The 17,889-nt window shown below is 34.4% G+C and overlaps 1 protein-coding gene across 3 annotated transcripts in view; it reads right to left on the bottom strand.

The window, feature by feature from the left end:
- LOC105282478 (mediator of RNA polymerase II transcription subunit 20) overlaps nt 1-17,889 on the bottom strand; it is a 107,191-nt gene that overhangs the window by 3,251 nt on the left and 86,051 nt on the right. The window contains exons 3-5 of one of the 3 annotated variants that reach the window (XM_011344448.3): nt 6,572-6,831; nt 2,916-3,026; nt 2,183-2,851 (exon numbers count right to left, since the gene is read on the bottom strand). In XM_011344448.3, coding sequence (XP_011342750.1) covers nt 2,831-2,851; nt 2,916-3,026; nt 6,572-6,831 — 392 coding nt within the window. In that variant the 3' untranslated portion in view covers nt 2,183-2,830. Of the gene's footprint in view, nt 1-1,616; nt 2,150-2,182; nt 2,852-2,915; nt 3,027-6,571; nt 6,832-17,889 lie in introns of those variants that run through there. The other 2 variants (XM_011344447.2, XM_011344449.3) reach the window with 2 other exon arrangements.

The raw sequence follows: 17,889 nt of genomic DNA, 5'->3' as shown, positions 1-17,889 counted from the left end.
ATCTATCCTCAGCTTGATTGCTGTTCGGTGGTCATGTCCGATATAACTGGGATGGAGAATACGAGACTCCAGCGAGCTTTAAACGCCTGTGTGCGTTTCGTTTTTGGCGTGAGGAGGGATGAGCACATCACTCCATATTTCGGAAGAGCTGGGTGGTTGAAGGTGCACGAGCGGCGCGATTACTTTATAGGTGTCTTGATGTACAAGGCTCTGCGGTATCGGGTCCCACTTCATCTGTCTGAGAGGCTTCGCTATGTGACTGATGCTAGAGACAATGTGGCGACGCGAGTCTGTGGGCTGGACCTTGTCGTTCCTAGTTGTCGTACTGCGACTTATCAGAGCTCTTTCATTGTCTACGGTACGCGTCTCTGGAACTCCCTTCCCGCGTCCCTGCGTAGCTCAGCCTCGGTGCCGGTTTTTAAGCGTGCGTTGTATGATCATCTTTTGGAGCTCTCCGTCCATTAATTATAATTAATGTTCTTCCAGTGCATATTAATGTAATGTAAATTTTGTATTAACTTGTTATTACGAGATGAATTGTATTAACTGAAATTCTGTATGGGTTTACCCACTTTTGTTTTTCTTTGTACTTAAGGGCACGTACCCAGTACAATAAAATAAATATCTATCTATCTATCTCTCTCAAATTAATTTCTTAAATTAATTTCGTTTTGATTGGTACAGGTAAAAATTATTCACTTTTGTTGGAGTGAATTCTGCAGTCGTATCGGGCTGTGGCTCGTCTTTGGTAGCGTGACGTGAAATAGGTAGGGCATCTCTGCTGTCGATGCATCACTCGAGTCTGCTGCGTCACCTATCCACTGATGTGTTTAAATTTCATGTGGAGGTGTAGTCATGAATGCGTAATGAAGAATGCTATCCACATTGAATCGATAAATTCCCGTCGACTTAAAATTGGTTATGGCATTTTCACGGAATTGTTGTCTTCCCTCAACGTGTTTACGTGGAGTTCTCCAAATTGCATTTTCCACGCTTTCGGTTATGCTAATCCGTAAACTACTTTTATGCAACACTGTTAAATGTTGCTTGACTGATTTGAACATTGCACAGGTCAACAAGTTGTAAATAATGGGTAGTATGGCTAGGAAGACGGACCGATATAATACCATTGGTCTCGAATTCTAGAATTTCCACAGAACTGCAGTGCGAGGTGCGATCGTCCAAGATCAACAGACTTTTCCTGCTGATTCTATAGACAAGAATGGTTTTTAAGTCAATTAAAAAAATATAATAGCATCAGCTGATTTTTCAAACACCATTCACACGACAACACTTCCCGGTTGCATCGGTTATCCTCTTTTTCCTTATTTTTCTTCTTCATGATAATAAATGAAGGAAGGAACGTGGAAGGCAATGCCTTCTGCATCGCAGCACGTTATGTAATAACGTCAATGTAGTAGTCGTCTTCTTCTACCGAAGTGACGGTAGAAACTGCTTTCGACACCTTCTGAGCTGCTGCAAGCTCTGGACGATTGTTGAGTCGCTGTCCGATTTTGTGTTGAAAAGAGATGACGGTTTACGAAGCGCATCATTTCTCCAGCAAAATATTTTTCGAGAGAGAAAAAAATGTACTTTAACTTCATTTCGGTTCATACCTCGTACTCCTCTCGGAGATACATCCTCAGACTTGCACACGGAAAGCTCTGGATGTCGGGACAAAAATAGCTGTAACCAATCATAGCCAGCCTTTTCTTTTTCTTCGTTGAATCTGTGCTTTAGCCCCAGGTGCTTGGCAAAATTAAAGGCCACACTTCTAAGTTCGGTTGTAGTTAAGGAGAGTCCATGCTTATGCATCTCTTTGATGACATCAACGAGTTTATCCTCGTTAGCTGTACCTAAGGACGAACTGGGACCCATTGGGCCTTTAGAATCACTCCCCGATTTGATTTTTCTCTCGAGTGTTTTTCTGGGTATTTTAAACATCTCCGAAGATTTGCGGACAGATGCACCATTTTTCACGGCCTGAATAGCGTCTTTTAGATCCTTTTCCTTCCACATGCCACGGGTGCTACCCGCTTTAGGTGAGTATTTGTTCGGCATCTAAAACGAAAAGGAAGATTTTGTTAAAAAATGTAACAACAACATTAATAATATTGCAATAACAATAATAATATAACACACAGAATAACAATAAGAATATAGTTTCTTAATACAATTTTCAATTATAAATTATTTCAATTATTATAATAATTATTATAAATTTTCAATTCTTTAAATTATAACATTGTCTAATCTATCCGCTAATTCTGTTAATTTTGGAAAACTTATTTAAGACTTATTTATATTGTTAATTATCACCTGGTAAAGACCGGAAACTCGGTCGAAACGTTGTGATCTTAAGCATTATTATTATTACCAGATTGGTCGAATTGGAAAAGAAAGATTTTATTATTGAATTATCCTGGCGGAATACAACGGATTCTTTGGAGAATAATATATAATTCAATGGGTGGCCAACTATTCCGGAACTACGGATTGTCCGGGAGAGATCGCCATAGCACCTCAGAAATATGGCGGACATGAATGGGAATTGTACGATGTTCGTTACACATGGAGAGCTCTAAACGAGCCTAAAATCTTCTGGTTTCCGTTTTGAACTGTTTAGTTCATGCCAGATATTATTGATACGCGTGAACAATAAGACACGAAAAAAGTTTCAGCAGCGAATAAAGTTAAAAATGGGAATATACTCACGATTATGAAGCTTCTCTGCAGAACGTTGAATCTCCCCTCGTAAACATAACTAAAATTCATCACACACTGGGTGATAGCGCAGCTGTGCGGCCAGAAACGAAACTAGAACCACTGGTCAGCTATCCCGTATGGCCATCTATCCCGGAATTACCTCATGACAATTTTTTTATGTTAGTTATTTTACAATAATAAATTGATACCTGGAGATACTGAGGCGCTTGATTCGACACGGCCGAGCCCAGAAATCCTTGCAGAAATTCACGCATCAGTTCCCACGCGCTTCCTGGCACCACGCACGGCCTGTATTCGACCTGGAAAAATAAACAAATTTAAAAAAATAAAAAAAAATAAATTGAGTCAAAATTATCGAATCGTTATGAAAGCGATAAGATCCACGTGAATTATCGTGTAACTGACTAATGTTTATTGGAAAAATGACGATGACGTAACGCGTAAAAAGGGTAAATCAAAAATATTATGACGTCATCACTGCGAAGTTAGTTGCCCGCTCGAGCAATTTAATCAGCCGAGCGAAATCTGCCAAGCGGTCACAGCTGTCCGCGGCTTGTAGAAAATTTGCACTCGGCAATTTTACATTCTGAAATCCGATTTCGCGAGTTTCCGACTAATGACAAATTTTACAATTATTTTTTTATCGTTCAAAACAAAATTGTATTGATATATAATAAGAAATAGTAAATGCACATGAAATAAATTAAGAAATAATATGAATAGTGTGCTGCAGATGTAATATTTATGAAGCTATGTATCAACGGTTACTGTTTTAATATTTTATTACTTTTTTACAAATATAGGAAAGGAAACAAATTATATATGTAATTTGTCTCATTTCGTATCTGAGATGGATCCAAGGATTTAAAAGTTGTTTAAACAGATCTCTTGTATTTCTGGGGTTACTGTAACGTTAATAGAATATTTGTGGTACGAAATTCGTTAACAATGAAGAGAATGCTGCGCATGGTTGCGCAATCGTTTGAGATTACAGACGCTATTCGCTATCACGCTGGCACATTCATTGGTAGCAGATTTCGTACGTGTAAAAAAATCACAGATGCGGGTCGCAAAAGCGGATTGATTCGAGGATGTGTATTTGTCATGAGCGTTTAGGAAACCACAGAAAGCGATCGAGATATGATACGTATATTATATATCGTAAGAAAAGATTCTAGGAAAAATTTTCAAGTCGTTCTCCAAAAGCGTTCCTTGCGTGTATTACAAAATTTTGGATGTAAAATAATTGTAACGATAAACATACAATTACATTATTATTTATTACAACAATAATGGCAATATATAAATTAAAATTAAAATGGTTGTAAAAAAACTGTAAAAATAGCGATTTAAACTGATGCATTCAACTAAAGTTAACAGTTCTACGTTTATCTTTTTAAAATGGTAAATCAGAAGAATGGAAGGGATCCATCCATTACTCTTGGCAGAAAACTGCGGAGAAAAATGTTCGAGGGTCTGTAGGGGAGTCAATAATTGCGTGTGTGGGAGTGCGAGATTTAAGAAGTTCGCAGAGTTTCTCCATTGAGATTAATCGAGGAAACAACGGTGCTACCATGACATAGTCGACCGCGACTGACTTTACGAAGGGTGCAGTTTCCGATACGAATGGCTGTTTGGAGCATTTAAAGTCGGCGCCGAATATATGTACACGTAGAAGTGTTCACGTGCTGTTGCACGCCCGGATGAATCCTGAGATCTGCGGAAGATACACCGGAAGCTGCATCGTTGAGAATTACCGTGGAGTTTGACGAGAACGTGGAGAAAAAAGAGGAAATGGCTGAGGAGATTCCACAAAATTGCCTTGCAAACTTTTCTAAAGGGAAGAGGTCCGAGTACCGTATTTATTCAGTGGGATAGAAGAAGAGATTTATTTATACTACAACCTTTATATTTTTATGTAATGAAATTATGTAAACTGACACAACTATAATAGACTATTATACATAATGCTTTTTAATGGATAATTTAGATGTAGAAGATTTATTTATTTAAATGCCGCAAATCGATTAAATTGTACAGAATGTCCCATTTGAACTTTCTTTTCCCATGATTACCGAAACGAGCGACTGTTAAAAAAATAATTTTAACTGAATTGGTTTGTTACGAAGAGTATATCTTATAAATGTCTTTAGAGAGAGAGAGAGAGAGAGAGAGAGAGAGAGAGAGAGAGAGTGTGTGTGAAGCTGTCTGCAATATTTTAAAATTACTTTCGTTTCCTTGTATATAAATTTAATTTAATTAGAACTGTATTCCTTTTTATTTAAATATAAGTTACACAAACAAATTAAACGAGCTATAACATGTGAAATCATTTAAGATCATTTCAGACAAATAAATGGCTAATATATGATCAACGTAATAAATGTGCAATGATAATGTAAGGAATTACAAATTGCAGTAATCGTTGAAGTTCATAAGAAATGTCAATAAATAATGACATTAACAAGCAAATGGGTAAAATGATAATTCTAGGACACACTATATATCATGATTGCGGTTTCATTCCTGAGTGCACAATAAGCCTGAAGCACTGGCAAGCGACAAATTGTAATGACGTTCCATGGTATGTGCCTATGTACCTTGCATGTTTACAGATATATGACATAGTGAATCCCAGTGTGGAGTTCAATATGCACGTGGCTGTGCGTGTGTAAGATTCTCATGTACGTCTACGATTACGTCAATACGCATGATATGCAACATGAAAATAATTATTATTTAATATGACATAATCTAATATAATATACAAATATCGTGTTTGTGAATTGAAGCTTTTGAAAGTGGAAAGGTGCAATGCGCGTATCTTGCAATTATTCTAAACGAATATTTCAATTTTTAAACACTCCTATATTACATATTAATGTAAGAGAATATCTTATTATATAATAATATTTATTTATATATAGGCCTCAACAATATATGTAGCAAATATGTATTGTTAATCATATTTATAACTTATATGCGTATATATATATTTTTTACCATTAATTTTATTATAGTAAAGAAATTGTTATGGAAAGAAATTTTGATTCGAGTAAAAATTATATAACATTGATGAAACGACGGCGAGATTTATTGTCGAAATTCCAACTTAATTACACGATTATTCGCATGTACTTTGATCAGTGGCGGCACAGCGGGCATGAAATATTTCAGCGCGCCGAGTTTGACACGCGAGACACGTACACGCCATGCGGCGTGGATGAGGACGTGAGGGGTGCGTGATGCCCACGTTCCGCCCCTAAGTATGTCTATACCGGCGTACGTATGCTATTTGCGTGTGTAGTTCCGTGAGGTCTCGTGACCGAGCTATCAATCGATAACGCACACTCGTCGCGTGATTGGCAAGGAGCACCGGAAGCAGCAGGGGCTGCGCGAAGAATTCATTACAGTTGCGACATTTAGGATCCCGAAATCCGGTATCATGTCTCTTAATCTAGCTTCTAGATTTTGATGTGGCAGAGAATGATGTTTATATTTCGATATAATTAAAACTAATTGAAATATTAAAAAGTGACGAAAGAAATTATCGTTTTATTTTTTAGTGTGCAATACCATAAAGAATAATATTTCAACCAAATTATCAATATGAATGTGACATAGATTTTAAATGGATTGCGAATTTCCGAGGGAAATGAATTTTTTGTTAAAAATAGTAGAAAATGATGATCCGTCATATTGAAGCGGGCAAAATGTAAAAAATATCACTTCGAAGAATCAGAAAATTCCGCGGATCAAAACGCTTTGCGCGAGACGAGCGAACTGACGGCTTTCCGAGGAATCGGCTTTCTTTCTTTAGAGAAATATAGAATGTCTCACTCACTTCTACCAGCACGCCTTTGAAATTCTGGCTCATCGTCACGCTGCCCAATTTCACGCAGAAGTCACCGATCTCGAAGCGCGGCCCCTTTGCCTCGATCTTCGTCTGCTTTTTACTGGTGTAGATGCTCGTCATTTTTAACATCAGCAGATCGAACAGGCCGTCTGCTATCAATGGCACCACTTTGCTGCCCGACTCGAGAATCGCGAACACCGAGGCTGGTTGCTCCGAATTGTGCAGCACATGCACAGTTTTTTGAACACCTGCAATATCACATAAATGTTCAGTTACAGATTTTCGCAAGGTTCACTTCATTTTTCACAATTATCAATAATACAACAGATAAAAATTTGTATTTTTACTTATGTATCTATATTTTCAAATTTTAATCCGATAATATACAATATAAAAAATATAACAATCGAAAAATATATCATATCGATTACAGCAGTATCTTACGGCTTACAGTACCTTAATATTTGCGTAATTTAATAATACGCAAGTATGGTAAAGCTTAACAAGATTCTTAATATTGTTATATTATATTTGCAGGCTTAAAACTATTTTCTGGTGAAATTTCCCTTCTTTTTGAGATCAATAATAATAATAATATAATAATCAATAATTTATTATTTTATTTATAAGACCCTTCTTTTATACAAAATTTCCTGCTACCTTTATCGCGCTGTGATCAAGGCGCGGCAATGATGGCTACAAGAGTGCATCAATTTTCTCTTTCGTTTTATGCAGACGCGGTTGATCCTACAAAGGGTTTATACCTCGTGCACAAACGGCAACTAAGCGCCTTATCTAATTCGGCTTTTATGAGATGGCGAGCAAAAATTGCCATCGACAGTCACGGTGAAAGCCCGATATGCACGTATATTGCGATCATGCAGTAAAGGCGGATGTAACTTAAACTTCAATCCTACCAATCATCGCCGCTGTCTTTGTTGTCATTGTTAAAGTTGCATTGCGTGGCAGTCGCGCACCATCAACTTGTATCGTGAATTCGCATCGAGTATTTGAGAACTAAGATTCTGACGCGCATATCTGATCCTTCGTGACAATAAAAAATGTATTTTTTCTACACTAAATTCGTTTTTCTTCCCACAATTCAATATATTACTTTGTCATTATCTTGCGTAATTTATAATTAAACTTTTCAAATTTTTATACCACATTTCCATATACAAGTATTATTTATCCATATTATACCCATTTCTTGTAAGACGTTATTCGTTGATCTTGGAAATGAAACGAGAAAGATTGAAATTGTTGCGCGCAAAATCGATAACTCGTAAGCCCCGATATTGCAAATATTACAAATAAGAATCGATAACTCGTAAGCTCCGATATTGCAAATATTACAAGTAAGAATCGCGCTGAACGTACACGTAACAATATTTTAAGTTAATTGTGAGTCAATTGTTAACCCTCGCTGAACAGTGCCTACATCTGCATGTGAAAAATTGACTTGACTGTTCTTGACGATGCATTTGATGATATATGTATATAATTTGTTTATATTAGGACAATAACTCGAGACGAACGTCTCGAAAAGAATGTATCTTCCAAATGTTCAATAAACAGTGTTTAGTAAAATGGAATACATATTATTTTTTATAGTTTCTAGATTATTTAATTATTATATTATATCACTGACAGAGTGAGTCTTGGAGAGAAAAAGAATTACTCGCAATGATCACGATGATAAAAAATTTAGTTTAAAATATTTATACCATTAATATTATGGATCCAAAGTACTCAAGCGTCGTACTCTAGGGTATGACTACTTAATCGTGCTACTACAGTCGTACTACTCAAGCATGGTTGCTGAAACCGTCACTATCGCGAGGATTAAAATATTGTACTTACATGCACAAAGTGTACATCCTGTGTTTATCATGGAATACGAAAAAATGTGCGCACACGCACGTACACACGCACGACTTGCGGGAGATAGTGCCGTTATACATCCATTGTTCATCCGCGAGGCAGGAACACGCGACAAGTTTAAATTTACGACGTGTGAACTCGTCTGAATATTCATAATTCGTCCACTACCGCGCGTCCACGTAATAGCAGGGTATGCGTGTACCCCAACGTATGAATAATTTATCCGCTAAATTATAAAGCGCTCTCTTAGCGCACACATACAAACGACACGACTTTTCATCGTGAGATGAACGACCGTGGACAGTTTTATGCGCTTTAATTTCGGGTTGTGCCCCGTTAACGCATCGGTCCCTAATTTTCCTCTGATAGCTCGGAAATCATTTCCGCGTATCTAAGGTATCAAAATTTAGAATCAACAGAACTAACATCTACATCGACAAACAAATAATGCAAAAAATAATGGTAAATCTACCGATTAGCGAACCCACTTCCTATCACCTTGTCCTTGACATATATTATAGAGGTCACCCTTCTAAGTAACATTGTGCAAGTTTTAACCGTCGGTCGTTGTTTACTAAAAAGTTATTAACAAAGGAAGTTTAATGATTTTGCACGAATTTTCAGCTGTCTACGCGAACCAAGAACATAATATTGACATATATTACAAAGGTCACCTTCCCGAATAACCCGCACTAGGTTTTAGTCGTCGATCGTTGTTTATGAATAAGTTATTAACAAAAGAAGTTTTGCAAATATAGTAGTTATTTTGAATATTGAAAGATATAAAAGACGAATATGTATATGAACGAAGGAAGGAAAGTCATTTAAAGCAGTGAATCGTTAATATATAGAATAGTTTCTTTTAATATAAGTACAAAGTATTCTTCACTTTAACCAAAAGCATAAACAGTTAAATACAAAGTATTCTCTGCTTTAACCTAACCTAAACTAACCTAACCTAACCTGATTAGGTTATATTTTCCGAAACCGGAGCCTCGGACGGCTCGTTTTCAGCCCGCTTCGCGGAAGGGCGGGCAAGGGGGGGCTTCGCCCCCCGCCCCCCGCCCTCCCGCGAAGCGGGCTGAAACCGAGCGTATGTGTCCGGGGCTCCAGTTTCGGAAAATATAACCTTTTACTTGTTGTGGACGGCTGGAAATTCGTGCAAAATCATTAAACTTCTTTTGTTAATAACTATTTAGTAAACAACGACCGACGGCTAAAACCTTTTGAAGGTCACTCAGGAGGGTGACCTCTATAATATATGTCAAGGACAAGGTGATAGGAGGTGGGTTCGCTAATCGGTAGATTTACCAAAATAATTAATCTTCATAGTAACAGTAGCTTAATTAAAGCAATAAAAATAATCGATGATACTATAATAATTACATTACTTTCTCTCTCAGCAATTCATAATTATTATAATAAAATTAATAAAAATTATTACCGAAAGCTGCTGGAATGCCATCAATCGATTGCCATTGCTACTTGGCATTTATATCATGTAACACGACAAGAATTTCTCCAGTAAGAATAATGCCGTATTCTCTAAGCAGCTTTACGTGGCATTTCGATACACGGCGGTTTCTGCAAAACGACGAATGCATATATCTCGTCCGCGCTTGAATGGTCTCAGATTAACGAACGGTCGCCGGATTATCCTCTCTTCCTCCGCACTTGAACCCCCTTTCCCTCTTCCTCCCGTTTCTACCCTTTCCGATGAAATTTACAACGATCGTACGGTGATTGTGATGCGCCGCATGCCGCATACCGCCGCATCGTCCGCATCGCGCGTACTCGTTATGCGGGGATGCACCGTCGCTGCAGGGGTCGCGAACCTCCCCCTGAGCCCCCTTCGTCGTTTGTGTTCGCAAAGAAAAAAATCCTCTGCAGGATTATACAGAGTGTCCTTTACAGTCAGAAACGAATACGGAATTAATTTTGTACAGATGAAAATGTCAAGGCGCTCACGGCTCTTGAGCGATCGTCAGCCTGTAGCTGACGATTAAAAATAATCAATTTTGATTATTCCGGATTAGAAAAGTGATAATAATAATCAAGCGACGCGGTAGCGCAATCCGAATCAATATATTAATTAGTATTTGCATAAATACTCATTTTCAGAGTTGGCGCAATTTTTTGATATCATTAATTTAGTAGAGTTCTTTTTTTTCTTCGCGCGCGTATGCTTGGCGCTTTTTTGTACCTTTTTTTAAAAAGGTAATTTTGTTGTGATTAGAGAGAGTCGAATTTTTCATAAAGAATAAGAGATAAGGCATCTCTGGCGAGAAAACACAATCAGAGCAAAAGCGTGTTTTCCTCAGTAAATCTCAGGCAGATTTCATTCGGTGCGGCTTTAAAATGTGAATTTAGTTACGTAGCTATATTGTAAGGCAAAAAACGTGGCGCTCTCTGCTGCTGGATTTCAAAATATGAGACAGTAATGTCAACTTATAAATGATATCATTTGTATGAATTTATATCATAGTTAATCCAGTAACCAAGTTTTTTGCATTAACACAAATTTTGTACTTATTACATTTTAAAAATATACATATCTTTCATATATTACAATTATGAATTTGTGATTCAAGATAAATGAATGAAGCGGTCGTTGGTTATAAGATATAAAGTTATATCCGTAGTATTCAGCCCATGATATTTTTTCTCCTGTGTTACTACGACAGTAATCATGTATGATGTCCAATAAATCGCATCACAAATGTTGTAATTATATCTTTCAAACGAAGAAAATTTATGCTTTACATATTTGATTTACTGTATCACTCAACAATAATATAACCATCAGTTTCACTATTGTAGGTATTTATTACTTGTTTGTCAAAGTCTGTTTACTGGGGACTGATAGAACTATTATATGTGTGACCTTAAACATGTTAACGTATTATTTCTACTTCTGTGTCATTTTAGATATTCTTTAGTCGTGGTAAGATTTAACCGTGATGACGGCATAGTGATATGCTTCCAGCACAAAGAGCTGTTAGCGGTAATAAGAACTAATTGTACGGATTTATTCCTACTTATATTAAAATCGCTACTTCAAAATGCCGGTAAGTCATCAGAAACAGTTGATATATTTATTTTCATTTAAAGATAGAATAATATATAAAGAGCAAACAATGGAACACGGTAGAGATATTATAAGTACGTAGAAGAGCACAATGTTTGATATCAAAGATAAAGTTTATTTGTTTATTTGTCGCGAGCTGACATTTTATGTATTTTGCTTAAATTTGCCTCGCTATCGGATGTGACACACAAACTTTTAAGATCTTGTAAAAAATGATTTTAACATTTTTAATAACATGGTTTATTACTGAAAAACAAAATTAAGGAAAGAAAAGTATATTTTTATGAGAGAATGTTCACGATATTTTATAATCATTTAATTTTTCCTGATCATGCTGCAGATATTTAAAATGAAACTTGGCACCCCATTCCTTCGACTATTTCTAAGTAGTATAATTTTCACTGTATACATAACATGTATACAAGCGAAAGATCAGTCCAAAAATAAAGCATATAGAGGACTTGGTTATCGTTTATCAAAAGACGTACTGCCACGGCACTATAATATCAAGATAGTGTTTCCAGGAACGCTAGACCATTTCCGTGGCGAATGCGAAATTGATATTGAGATTTTCAAAGCAACGTCAAATATAAGGATACACAGTCCCGATACGATTGGTGAAAAAGTGATAATATTATTTATGAAGAATAAGGAATATGAAAGCATACCCATAGTCAGGAAAATTTCTGGAGAACATTCTATCCAGGAGAACATTTTAGACCTCTTTTTTAAGCAACAGCTATTTCCTGGAAATTATACTCTGTCTATATCATATGTTACATATATTGAAGACATAGGGGAAGGTTATTTTAAAATTGTATTCCAGCCTGAAGAACGTAATCAACAGTGAGTTAACATTATAAGTACTCATATTATTAAAATATATAATACTTTAATATTTATTAATATAAAATATATATTAATATGCAATAATAATTATTCCGTGTTATAAAGTAATAAATAATTTTGAGGGACTGTCTAAGTTTGCAATAACATCAATATATTAAACATTAGATAGTTCTTCCAAATTATTTATCACTCTATAAAACACGTGATAATAAAATACGCTAAATGTTCTCCGTTAAATAAAGTTCTATGCTTGTCTGTTGATCAACTAATAATTGGTCTTATTCAAAACATTATTTTGATAATTGGTATTATATTAGGAATGTTTTTAAAATAGGAATTTATTGTTGGCAACAAATATACAATCTATTGAAGCTCGAAAATGGTTTCCGTGTTGGGATGAGCCGGAATTTAAAGCAACATTTCTAATTAGCTTCAATCATGAGAGAAAACATAAGATATGGCCAATCATGTCAGCTGAAAACTATACATCAGATGATTATGACCGAAGCTGGATGTGGACAAATTTTGTCATTCCATATCCAATATCTACTTACCAAGTGATGTTTACACTAACTGATTTAAATCTTAGATCTAGCTGTGTATGTACATCACATCCTACAACCGAATTTTATAAAGTAAATGTGTTCAATACAATATGGCGTAGACCTGGCCTGGACAATTCTATGAAATTTTCAGATGTTGTGTTTAAAAAGATTTTACAATCTGCGTGGTACAAGAAAATGCCTGTAACTGTCACGGATATAAATCAACTTGCAATTCCGGATATGCAAGAGGATGTAATCGGAAAATGGAGGCTCATTCTTTATAAGTATAAAGATAACAAAATTATTATAATTATTTGCTAATATTTTATTAACATAAAATTTAATCACATTTCTATTGAATGAGAAAGAAATGGATACATTACTATGTATGTTACTAGTAGCATTACTAATTTATGTATATCATTATAGTAAAATTTATATCTTTACATATACAATATGTATATAGCAGTCTTTTTAATATTATTTTACAGAGAATCGCTTGTTACTTATGATGAAGAAACAGGTAACAGTGCTCAGAAAAGAGAGATAGCACATGTAATAACGCGTGCAATAATACATCAGGTGATAGATAATACAATCACACCATCGTGGTGGTCTCATTTATGGTTGAATGAAGGGCTTGCCGCTCTTCTCCATATGGACACTCTAGAGCAGGTTCTTTTATATTATTAACGCAAGCTTCAATAATACTCGGTTCAATATTCATTTAGTCAAATAAACTTTTCCTTTACAGATTTTTCCGGAATGGCGATTTCTGGATTTGTTCGTGGTTCAAGTTCAACAAGACTGTTTTCGCCACGACACTATGTTCACTATGAGGCCTCTTTCACATGAAGTCCAAACATCATCCGAAATTAAATCACTTTTCTCTTTTCCAATTTATGTCAAAGGTAAGCCAGAATAAGAATTAATAAACGACGCTTTATAATTGTTTAACTTTATAATTATTTAAAACATATTAAAAACATTTTTAATTATTTTACAAATCTCTATGTGTTTTTTACATATATACACTTGCATGCGTTTTTACAGCACCTGTCATATTGCGCATGGTACGACATATTATGGGCAATACGTTTCAAGAGATTATTGAGAAATTTTTGAATAAATAGTGAGTAACATTCTATAATACAGTAGCAAGATAATATAATATGCGACGTAAACAACGGTATGGTTTTAGTGTGCCTGTGATGTCTTATTATTATTTGATTACGAAGAATGTAAGCTATAGTATCAAATCTTAGAATTTCATGCAAATTAAGGTTTATTATAATTACGTTTGAGTTAGCTTTACTCTTTATATTCAATTACAAGTTATCTTTCTTTTTTTATATGTTATGTAATTATAATATGCACGTAGTATAAATTATATATGTACTTTATATATAATTTATTATAGTTCCTATTATAACAAAATCTATAAATTTTATACATTTAGCTTTCTGAAGACTTCTAAGCCTGATGATTTATGGAATATGATGCAAGTTAACGTGCATAATCTAGAACATACTACCCCTACCATGAAAGATATAATGGAGACCTGGGTAACACGAAATAATTATCCTATTGTATATGTTCATCGATATAAAAGTCTACTGTCAATATCTCAATCTCGAAATGAATCTTACATCATAAATGCAAATGATGATAAAGGTAATGTCCAAGTGTCACGTCACTGGTTACCTATCACTTTCACTACATGGGAGCAGTTAGACTTCAGTAACACAACCCCTCATAATTGGATAACTCCGGAGGAAAACAGTAAAATATCTGTCCCACTTAATAATAGTGATGAGTGGATCATAGTAAACTTACAACAAACTGGTAAGTTAAAACTTAAATTGCTATTCAGATCTCTGTTTATTTTACATTTTATTTACAGTTTTATATGTTCTCAATATTCACACAAATGATGTACATTATATCATGCATATTAATTTTTTATATTAACTATGCATCGAATTGACGGTATCTTTTAATATTATTTATTATGCAATAGGATACTATCGTGTAAAATACGATGATTGGAGTTTATATTCAATTTCGGTTTATCTTTATTCTGAAAACTATGAGAAGATTCATGTTCTTAATCGCGCTCAAATCATTGATGACACATACTATTTCTTGATGAGAGGAGAAGTTACATACAACATGTTTGTGTATCTCATCTTTTACTTGCGGCAAGAGAGGGATTACGTAACATGGTATCCAATGTTTCAAATTTTTAGAGATATATCGCACTTCTTACCATTAAATCTTACACGGAGCGATGCTGTAATGGTAAGATAGCCATAAATTTAGTTAAACTATTCTTAAAAAGCATGTTATATGCTATATGCATAGTGTATAAAATATTATTATAGCATTTAAATAATTAATATCAACAAAATATCGACACGTATGCACTAATATCAATTATTTTTAACAACTTTTATAGGATGCTATGCGCTATATCTTGCAAGGTTTGCTCGGACACTTAACATACAACGAAACTATCGGCGAAGACGATCTTACTAAGTGGTTGCGCCAAGAGGCTGTAAGATGGGCATGTATTTTTGGTGATACAGACTGTCAACGAATTGCTAATGCTAGATTGGAGGAACACCTAAAAGATCCCACAAATCACAAGTAATTTCTGCAATTACATTCTTTCTGTGGTGGTATTTCTCTTGTACGAAACATGAAGTTTCAGGGATTAATAGTTGAAAATGCAGAAATTTTCGAGAAAAGAATTAACTGTTTGTTAAATCGTGTATAATGAGCTTGTGCCAAATTTTCTACAGATTATTATTATTTACAGTTGCATTAAACTTTATTTCTGTATGTTTATATATGCGAATATTAAATTTATAAATAGTACAATATACCGTATTTTGAGCACAAACCAAATGGTATACACAAAACTAATATATTCCTTAGTTTTCGCTCTCAATTTGCTGTAAAATACAGTGTATTATTTCCATTGGTTTTTGCAATTTCATCTTTTCAGAATGATTTGTTTACTTACATTTTTTTATGTTGACGTTACAACATGTAATTTGTTGCATGTATTATCGTCAGCATGTTTGTCGGGAAAGTTTTTAAGTTTGCGAAATCTGATAGTACCATTGATTGTACCATTTATGATAATAAGAACTTTGTTATGGAATTTTATTCATTTTTTGCATGTTATAGACTTTCGCCGGAATGGAGAGAATGGACGTACTGTAAAGGTGCGATGATAGCGAATGAGAGTCTTTTACTTAAATTGATAGAATTGTCATACACAAATGAATCTAAAATCTATAATTATATTTCGTATTGTGCTGAAAAATACGATCTTGCTATGGACATTTTCTTTAATTCATCTCTTAGCAAGAAACACAGCGGTTCCAAACTTTTTCCTTATTTCATGTTTGTTGATTATGCAGTGAGAAATACAGGTCTCCGTGTGAAGCGATATTTCGACACGCACAAGTAATAAAATTATTTTTATAAATTGCTCTTTTAAACGTATTGTAAGTTTCTTTACCAGTATAATATAACTTCGAATATATTAATTCCGTTATTTGCAGTGTTTCAGATTCCGACAAAGTCAAACTATTATGTATTATTATAAATCGTTCATTTTCTGAAAATACACTTGATGAGGTAATTTTTATAATTCAATTTTTTTATTGTTTTCGTATGTTTTATTTTTTGGCCATCTATTTTTTATTTATTAGCTTTATTTATTACCGCATAGAAACGAATATACACACATTATAAAAAGTAATGTCTTTTTATCGTAGTTGTATTAAAAATGTTAGTTATAAAAGGATTTTGGCACAAACTGTACCACAAAATTTGTTGATATTGCGATAGTTTGTTACTTGTAACTATTTCTTTACATAAAAATTTTTATTTAGATGTTAAAATTTGTTTTAGATAAGCAGAATCAAGAATTATTATTTTACAGACTCAGAAATAGGTGAAAATCTTCATGATGTTGTCGAAAGACGCTTGAGTCAAATCGAGTACTTGAAAGAAAGGCTGAAGTTATTGAATTGGCACTAATTGCTACTAATGTGTCAGTGAGAGATAAAGCTATATGTTTATGCAATTGTATTATAAATATTTCTACGCACATTTGCTTATAATTAGGTAGTGTTTAACAAATTTATTTATTACGAATTATTCAATGTGTTTAATTTTGTATTTATAAATACAAAATTTATATTTCTTAAATTTATATTTCTACTAATCATCCACTCATTTTCAAACGCATATTGTTTAGCTGCTTCCTCTTAATCTTTATATGCTCCTTTCAACGAAGCTTTGCATCGAATGTCATGTCAAAGTATTTCACGAAATTAATGGTAGGCAGCAGAACCTTCTTTTTTAGAATAAAATTAATATGTTGAGACTTGCGTTCGCTAAGCTTACGCGCCATTAACGTAATATGCGCATCACTGTCGAATTATTCTGATTTCTGCCGACTCGTCAAATTATCAAGAGACGCTAATGCAATGGCAAGCAATTAGACCCGTCATTATCCAATTATAGCTACGTAAATTACGCTCGTCAAGAGAATGCAATATTTTGTTAATTCGTCCAAGGCGATAATTTAACGCTGATGATGAAATTTTCACGTGGTCTATTGCATCCTAATAGTTGCAGATTATTTCAAATTATTATAATACATTGCATTGTAAGAATCTATAATCCAAGCATATATTTGCACGGAAATAATTTTTCTAAATGGTATTACAGCATTCGTAAATTGAAAGAAATTATACTAGTTTGTGACCTGATTAAAATATAAAAAATATTCATAATATCTGAATAAATTGTGATAAAAGATGAATATTTTCTTTTGTGTGTGTGTGTGTGTGTGTGTGTACATCAAACTGTTATATCATTAATTAAAACAGATATCTAGTCAGATATTTTTGTAATAA

This window comes from Ooceraea biroi, chromosome 4 (assembly GCF_003672135.1).
Source record: "Ooceraea biroi isolate clonal line C1 chromosome 4, Obir_v5.4, whole genome shotgun sequence".
NCBI classification, from domain to species: domain Eukaryota; kingdom Metazoa; phylum Arthropoda; class Insecta; order Hymenoptera; family Formicidae; genus Ooceraea; species Ooceraea biroi.
Note: the sequence above shows the minus strand (reverse complement) of the source record. Positions and strands in the feature narration are given on the sequence as shown.